Below are 8,431 nucleotides of genomic sequence, written 5' to 3' on the forward strand. Positions count from 1 at the left end.
TATTTCCCCCCTCTTGGCTTGGCCCGATGGTTGTGGTCAGGTGCCATGAAGGCAATTCTGACGCTTAAGGACCCCGGGACACCAATCCCAACTGCTGCTCAACCCCACGCCGCCTTCACACACGTTGCTGCGTTTGAGCCCATCGGTGCAGTCCCCGTGCCCATCCATCTCGGGGAGGGGCTTCCTCTTTTTCACGGCCCCTCTACCTTACCAAGCAGGGTGGCCCTTCCCAGAGACGGTTTCCAGGATGTGAGGAAGCGTCTCCACATCCTCGCTTCGGAGGAGCGTTCTGGCTGCGCTTCCTCCAACAGAGGTTTGTTGGGGCTTCTGGCAGTCCCTGCTGTAGTCCACATTCTTTGCTAATTCCGTGATACAAAAGCAACAGTTCTCCAGAATTCCTGACGCATTATCTAGTTCTCCCGCGCATGTGAGGCGACCTTGGCTTGCGCCAGGGGCACCTTTGTCCACAAAGTGACCTCCTGGTGGCAGATTTGCCCAGTGTGACATGCCGTTTGTTTTCTTGACTGCTGCTTCCCTGAGTGTGGATGACGGCAGGTCAAATAAAACGAAAGCCTTGTCAACTTCAATATTTTTTCCATGGATCACGACATCGTGAAGAATCTTTTCTTTACATTGAGTTGTGACCCCTACTAAAGGCTACAGCCAGCCTTGAACCCTCCTCAGCAAGTGCCTCCAGTCCTCACTTCCAGCAAGCAAGCGGTGAAACCTGCGTGTCGCAGGTTGTTAGTGAAACGAACTCAATCCCGATGGCCACGTGCGTCTTCGTAAAGCCTAATTTCTTGGATTACTTGCTCAGCACACAGATTGAAGGAGTATGGTGAAAAGATACAACCCTGCCGCACGCCTTTCCTGGTTTTTCGAACAAGTGCTTCTAGGTCTATGCGCCATTCCATGTGAGCACAGTGGGCTGCTCCTGAATTCCCATTCTCTGGAATGCTAGCCACAGTTTGCTCAATGAGACACAAGTCAACATCTTTCTGGTGTCCCCTGCCTCAGTAAGGTCTCTTTCTCTCCTAGGGCTCCTGGGAAGACTGGCTTCACCTCCCTCAGCTTTCCATCCAAGTACTAATATGTTCATTGGTGCACACATTCTGCTCTCTCTTTAGAGTCTGGGGCCAAGTCTTTACTCACCTCTGGAACCACAGGTCTTGAGGAGGGGCGGCACGGAAGGCTCGCCCGCCTTCTGTAAGGCCCACGTCCTTCCAGTGAGAGGCAGGAATACCCACTCAGGTGGAGAGTGGGGTGGACAGGAGGGTTAGAGGAGATTACATCTAAGAAGGCTTTCCCAGAATACCCAGCACATAGTAAACGCAAACCAAGAATAAGCCCCCCCATAAATGGCATCTTTTTTAAAAAATTAATTTATTGGGGCTCATACAATTCATCACAATACATAGATCAATTGTGTAAAGCACATCTATACATTTGTTGCCCTCATTATTCCCAAAATTCGCTTTCCTCTTGGATTCCCGGAATCAGCTCATTTTCCTTTTTCCCCCTCCCCTTCCTTTCCTCCTCCCTTCTCCCCCATGCACCCTTGATAATTTATAAATTATTATTGTATCTTATATTACACTGTCCGGCGTCTCCCTTCACCCACCCCTCTGCTGCCTGTCCCCCAGAGAGGAATTTATATGTAGCTCCCTGTGATCCATTCCCCCTTTCTACACCCCCTTTCCCTCCTGGTATCGCCACTGTCACCCCTGGTCCTGAGGGGTTCATCTATCCTAGATTCCCTGTGTTTCCGATTCCCATCTGTACCGCTGTGCATTCTCTGGTCTAACCAGGTCTGCAAGGCAAAATTGGGGTCCTGGTAGTTGGTGGGAGGAAGCGTTTAAGAACCAGAGGAAGGTTGTGGGTTTTATTATTGCTATACTGTACCCTAAGTGACTCATCTCCCCACTACTCCTCTGCAAGGTATGTCCAGTTGTCTAGAGATGGGAAATGGCATCTCTTATGATGACTACTATTAGGTTATCCTATGATGTTGTCAAGAACCCTGGTGGCACAGTAAGTTAAGCATTGGGCTGCTAACTGCAAGGTCAGTGTTCAAACCCAGCAGCCACTCTGTCGGAGAGAGATAAAGCTGTCTGCTATCGTCAAGATTGTCTTGTACACCCTATGAAGCAGTTCTACTCTGTCCTACGGGGTCACAAAGAGTCAGAGTCGACTCGGCAGCAGCGCAGGATAATGCTGTGTGTTCCATAATGCTGTGTGTTCCACCGGGTTATTGTTAACAGCCAACTGAATGAAAGAATCAGTTAATGCGTGAATGAAGGGTCTTAATTCCTATTTGCAGCACAGCCTTTGGCCCAGGGCAAGAGTGAACTTTCCCAGGCTTTGTCCTCTGGCCTGGAAATGATTGAAGGGGTCTCTCCTTGCAACATGCCTTTCTCGTTTCGCTGTGCTGTTTCTCCACGAGATGGCATTCAATACTGCACACAGGCCTCCTCTAGAAGCCTTCTCCTATTCTGGGCCAGGTTCCCTTCAGGTATGCTTGAAGACAAGAGGTCCAAGAAGAAGGCTTTTTGACTTCTTGGTGTCCGTCTCCTCTCTGGGGGTACAGGGGCTGAAGAGGCATAAAGACACAGTCAGAACCAGGCTCAAACATGGGGCCAGTGGTAAGCGCAGCACAGGACCGTTCTGTTGTGCTCAGGGTTGCTCAGGGTTGGAACCAGCTCAATGGCACGTAACAACAACACCTTGCTGAGCGAAGTCAGTCAATCACAGAGGGACAAATATTTATGAACCCATTGCTATTAAAAAACATCAAGATCAATAAAATGACTTAAAAAAATCAAGATCGAGGTCTTCACATTAAAAAAATAAAACAAACCCACAGAACCTATGGGGTGGTTCTTGGCCACCCGGGTGGCCACACGGGTCAGAATCGGCCACACGGGACCACAACAATCCCTGCCTGGTTGAGCTGGCCGAAAGCCCCACCAGGTCATCTTTGTAACGCGCTTCCCTCATGCTCAGCTCAGAGCGGAGAGCCAATAAGCGGTGGTCACCATGGTCCTATTGTAAATCGGGATGATTCTGGATCATATTTAAAGTCCATTGAGTGAGTGAGAGAGTCGAGGTATGCAGAAACGTGGTGACCCAAGGACAAGGCTCCTCCTCACGCTTGCTTTTCCCTCAGCCTGGGAAAAACCACAACGCAGTTCCTTCCCGACTCTGGGAACAGACAGCGCGTGGTCGGCAGCCGTGGGCCGCCCTGTTCCTTTCCTGCTGTTGTCATTCGGTGCCTGTGGAGTCTAGTGCTGGCGCGGAATCGTCAAAGGACCATGGGCTGCCAAAAGAACCAACAAATCTGTTCTGGAAGGACAGTCAGCACGCTCCTGAGAGGGAAAGATGGTGAGACGCCGTCTCACGTTACTTTGGACGTGTTGGGAGAGACCCGCCCCTGGAGAGGGGCATCGTGCTTGGCAAAGGGGCAGTGAGAAACAAAAGGAATGCCCTGGGCAAGATGAAAGGACACGGTGGCTGTAATGAAGGGTTCAAGCCTAAGAACACTCATGAGGATGGCGCAGGGGCAGGTGCCTTCTGACCACCCGACAGCTAAACAGCATTGCCATCCTTCCTCACCAACACAGGAGTGTCTGTAGAAATCGTTCGATGCTTCTCAAGGCTTTAAAGGTTGAGGGAAGGGACTGGACAATCTAGGTTGATTTCTTCTCCATTCCTTTTGCACCTGTAGGGATTTAAAAACAAAAAAAATTTTTTTTAGTAGAGACAGGAACAAAGATGGGTTCAAAAATTCAGTCAGGTTTTTCCACCTGTCACTGGACTCCTGATAGGTGCAGGGAAGGAAGAGTTTACAAGCCGATCAATAGCATTGGCTGGGACTCGCCACCTTGCCTACCAGACAAAAAGACCATTTCCCATTTTGTTCCCTTTGGAAGGGAAATAGGTAGAGGCTTGCGCCCACCCTGAGGGGGCCTTGGAAGCAATGCCTGGTGGTCGACTTCTGAAAAATCAACAACTGGAAACTGGACCACAGCTGTACAGGGACACGCTGCCTGGCCGTGAGTGAGAGTCCATTCAACAGCAACTGGCTTGTTTTCTGTTCTTCTTCAAGTTCCAACTCATGGCCTGTGAGACCCGATAGAATGTTCTCTTTGTGTGGCTAGCTCTCTAGACCAGTGGTTCTCAACCTGTGGGTCCTGACCCCTTTGGGGATCGACGAACGACCCTTTCACAGGGGTCGCTCGATTCATAACAATAGCAAAATGACAGTGATAAAGTAGCAACCAAAATAATGTTATGGTTGGGGGGGTCACCACAACACGAGGAACTGTATTAAAGGGTCGCGGCATTAGGAAGGTTGAGAACCACTGTTTTAGGACATAGATCCCCAAACTTATATGACCTACTTCCACTTTTTCAGAAAAAAAAAAAAAAAAAAGACTCAACGCCCCCTGGCAATGAAGAACTTTTATACTGTAGATAGCCCACCTCCAAGATAAAGGATAGGTATCTGCTTCTGTAGTCACCTCAGGTCGGTCAAGCGCAGACACCTACTCCCACATGGCTTCTTGACCTCTAATTTTGGCTCTCTGCCCAAGTTCTCATCTGGGCTTTAGATGAACCGTTGTCGGTTTCTGTATTAGGAATTTGTAAGCTGTCCCCGTGTGGAGTTGCTTCCACCCCACCCGTCTTTGACCTTGAACGCACCTTAACAGACATTCTGGCTCTGCAATGGCTTCCTTTGACTTTCCAGTCAACATATTCATCCGTGAAGGTTGATGGGGGCACACATCTGTGGTTTATTTTCTTTTGCTCTGCAGCTTTCTGATTGATCTTCTCCACCTCTCTGGGGAGAGAAACCACACACACACACACACACACACACGTGCGCAGACACAGAAAAAGATGAGACAAATCAGTGTAATCTCTTCGGTGGGCTCCCCTCGCCACATCTTCAGATGCTGTTGTTGCCTGCCTTCTGGCACCCCCTATGAGTGCACAGCATAAACTCTGGCTCAAGGCTGTGACCTGTTGGAAACAGATCTCCAGGCCTTTCTTCCAAGGAGCCTCTGGCTAGCTTTGAACCGTCAACCTTTCCACTAGCAGGCGAGCCCTGAACTGTTTGTGCCACCCAGGGCCCCCCTTCATAGATCCAGGGAGGCAAATATTTACAAATTCATTCATTACAGCTGTCAAAAGCAATCAGCCGACGCAGAGAGCTGAATGAACACACAGCAGTGGCACAGTCACTGGGCCCTTGCTGAGCACCTGCCAGGTGTCTTATTGGCCTCAGCACACAGAGAGGAGTCAGACAGAGTTCCCGAATTCAAGAGCTGTGCAGGCCGCCCCCAGCCCACAAATGTCAGGCACACGGACAACCCCTCTTTGCCCTTTCATGCTGTGTAATGTGCCCTCCCTTTGAAAGGACTAGACCAACTGCAACTCACAGCTGATGCTGCATCCCAATCACCTCCGCCTGCTGCCCCTGCAACTTTGAAATCCTGGAAATGGCTTCAAGATTTTTCTTGCACAAAAGGCCAACTAAGACTGTGTGCTTTTGTTCTGACCAATTTACAAGTTCTAAAAGACGCTGTTAGGAAGGGCTCTCACCATTCGTTCTCCGGGGAATGCCTGTACACTTGAAGTAGGGGGTGAGATGAGGGATTCCACATTCTGAGGGAAAGCTGAAGCATGAGCTTCAAATGTGAGCTGAATTCAAGTTCAATACTTCCATTTGCTCGGTGGCCGTGGGCAGTTATTTAGCTTAGTGATCAGAGAGCCTAGGGTTGGAGTGAGGACTGAGTTACCACAGCTTATGACATAGAACAGTGCCTGGTCTACAGTAGATGTTCAGTAAATGTCAACTGTTGCTGCCATTAGAGAAAAAGCTTTCAGTGGAGTGTGTTCAGAGACAGTCCGGAGACTCCATGGGAACACGGAGCTGGGGGTCAAAGAAAGACCTCCAGAAGAGGAAATAGGCCAGCTGGCTTCTGAAGCAGGAGTAGATGCTTACTTCAAGGAGAAGTAGGCTACAAGCATTCAAAAGAGCAATAAGCATATGTTCAAGTAGCTTGAGATGCTAGCACAAACTTCCATCAGACACTTCTCAGCCACCACAACAAAAAGACTGGTGTTTGAACACCAGCACCGGACTTGGCTTAAACCCATGGTCATGCCTCCAAGGGGCATCCTTTCCCAATGCAAAGGAAAAAATGCACTGACACAATATTCTCCTCTTCTGCTATGGCTTTTTCAAGTCTTCTTCCCTGGAGTAGAATAGATGCATATGTAAATTATGGTGCTGGCGAGGAATAGTGAAAGTACCACGGACTGCCCAAAGAACACACAGATCTGTCTTGGGAAGAAGTACAGTCGGAATGCTCCTTAGAATCAAGGATGATAACACTCGTTTCCTGTACTTCGGACATGTTATCAGGAGAGACCAGAACGTCATGGAAAAGAAGGCCATGCTTGGTAAAGTGGAACATTCACTGCCATTGTGTCAGTGCTGACTCACAGCGACCCTACAAGAAAGGGGAGAACCGGCCCTGCGAGTTTCCAAGGCTGTAACTCTTTACAGGAGTAGGAAGCCCCATGTTTCTCCCACAGAGCAGCTGGTGGCTTTGAACTGCTGACCTTAACAACCCAAAGCAGAACTACTCCACCACCAGAGCTCCTTTGTCAAGTGGAAGTGGGAACGAGAAAGACCCTGAATGAGATGGATTGCCACAGTGGCTTCAACAATGGGTTGAAGCATAACTATTGTGAGGATGGTGCAATACCAGGCAGTGTCTTGGTCTTTTGTAGGGTTAGGAGTTGGAACTGACTTGATGTTACATGACTGCATTTACTAACCGAAAAACGTGGAGATAATTCTTCGACACTATTTTCAGTCTTATCGTTCTTGAGACACTGAAACCTAGATATGTCTTACCACTGCCATCGAGTCTATTCCGTCTCCCAGAGATGTTATGACAGACTAGACCCACCCCACAGGGTTTCCAAGGCTGTCAATCTAAAGAAACAGACTGCCACGTCTTTCCCCCACAGAGCGGTGGGTGCATTTGAACCACTGACCCTCCCGTTAGCAGTGAGTGCTTAAACACTGCACTACCAAGGTTCCTCAAGCCATGGCATTCTCTGCATGTTGCCTCATGTACATACAAAAGCTGGACGCTGAATAAGGAAGACTGGAGCAGAACTGATGCATTTGAATTGTGGCACTGGTGAAGAACATTGAGAGCACCGTGGGCTGCTAGAGGATAAACCCATCTGTCTGGGAAGAAATACGGCCAGAGTGCTCCTTGCAGGCAAGGACGGCAGGGCTCTAACACACTTTGAACACAGTGTCAGGAGAGACCAGTTCCCAGAGAGGGACATCATGATTGGTAAAAGTAGAGGGGCAGCAAAAAAGAGGAAGGCCCTCAACAAGATGGGTTGACACAGTGGCTACAACAAGGGGCTTGGACAAAGAACAGCCTTGAGGCAGGGTTTAAACCACTCTAGCCCCACCGTCAAGGATCTGGGCTCAGCTATATTGGAACTTTTGTTTCTCTCTCTTCTCTCTTTTCCCCCACAGTCTCAGCGGGATTTTTTTTCTTTTTCTTTTTCTCTTCTCTTTTAGCTCACATGCCACCACTGACTTCCAGGCCACTCTCCTTAACCTAGGGCATTTACACCTGCCCTCCATCCAACTGGGAGATCTCCACACTCTGCAGCATAACCTGAGGCTGAGGAAAGCCCGCCAACCTTCCTCCGGGGGAAATTCCACTCACCTGTCCTCTGCAGCGCTTAACATGCCCGCCTTCATCCTGCCTTATGTGGCACTTCCATTGAAGCAGGCACTCTTGCACACCCTCTGCGGTCCCCCCAGCTGCTGTGGGCCACACCATCATGGCTTCTTGTGAGATCACCCAGTGCAACACCATCCTCACAGGTCCACAACCACCATGCCCTGAGAAGACCATCCAACTTGCCCTCCAAATTACAGAATACTGGTTGACTAAGGAAAGAGTGAAGCCACAGGAGGATAAAGTGGTAGGCCAATTCCATAGTGCAATTAGCTGCAGGCAGTTCGAAGAAGCATTCCTACAAGTCTCCCAGAAAGAGCCCAGTGCTCTTCAACTCCCTGGATAATGGCCCCGGGCTCCTCGAAAACAATGCAGCACAAAGAGCAACCAGCCTCAACGACCTCAATGAAAAAACAAGAGAGACAAAAGGCAATGGCAGAAGATGTCCTGAACCTAACAACGTGTATAGAGGAAGCAGACATTAATCTGCCACAGAAAGAAATTTTCAGGTCATACAGAATATGAGGGAAACAATACAGTAAAGGATGAAATGATAGAGGAGATAAAGACCTTACATCAAAGGAAAATATAAGAGCTTAGGGAGGAGATAACAAAAGCCAACAGCAGACTCATGGACTTTGTCAACC

General features: G+C 49.1%; 1 protein-coding gene across 1 annotated transcript in view; it reads right to left on the bottom strand.

Moving 5' to 3' along the window:
• Nucleotides 1-1,911: 1,911 nt before the first annotated feature.
• FAM227A (family with sequence similarity 227 member A) overlaps nucleotides 1,912-8,431 on the bottom strand; it is a 75,000-nt gene continuing 68,480 nt past the window's right edge. Inside the window, exons 19-21 of the mRNA XM_045290882.1 lie at nucleotides 4,702-4,840; nucleotides 3,613-3,718; nucleotides 1,912-2,590 (exon numbers count right to left, since the gene is read on the bottom strand). Coding sequence (XP_045146817.1) covers nucleotides 3,650-3,718; nucleotides 4,702-4,840 — 208 coding nt within the window. The 3' untranslated portion in view covers nucleotides 1,912-2,590; nucleotides 3,613-3,649. The remainder of the gene's footprint in view (nucleotides 2,591-3,612; nucleotides 3,719-4,701; nucleotides 4,841-8,431) is intronic.

The sequence above is a fragment of the Echinops telfairi genome, unplaced genomic scaffold (genome assembly GCF_000313985.2).
Source record: "Echinops telfairi isolate 266 unplaced genomic scaffold, ASM31398v2 ScPeMD7_2;HRSCAF=8, whole genome shotgun sequence".
In the NCBI taxonomy this organism is placed as follows: domain Eukaryota; kingdom Metazoa; phylum Chordata; class Mammalia; order Afrosoricida; family Tenrecidae; genus Echinops; species Echinops telfairi.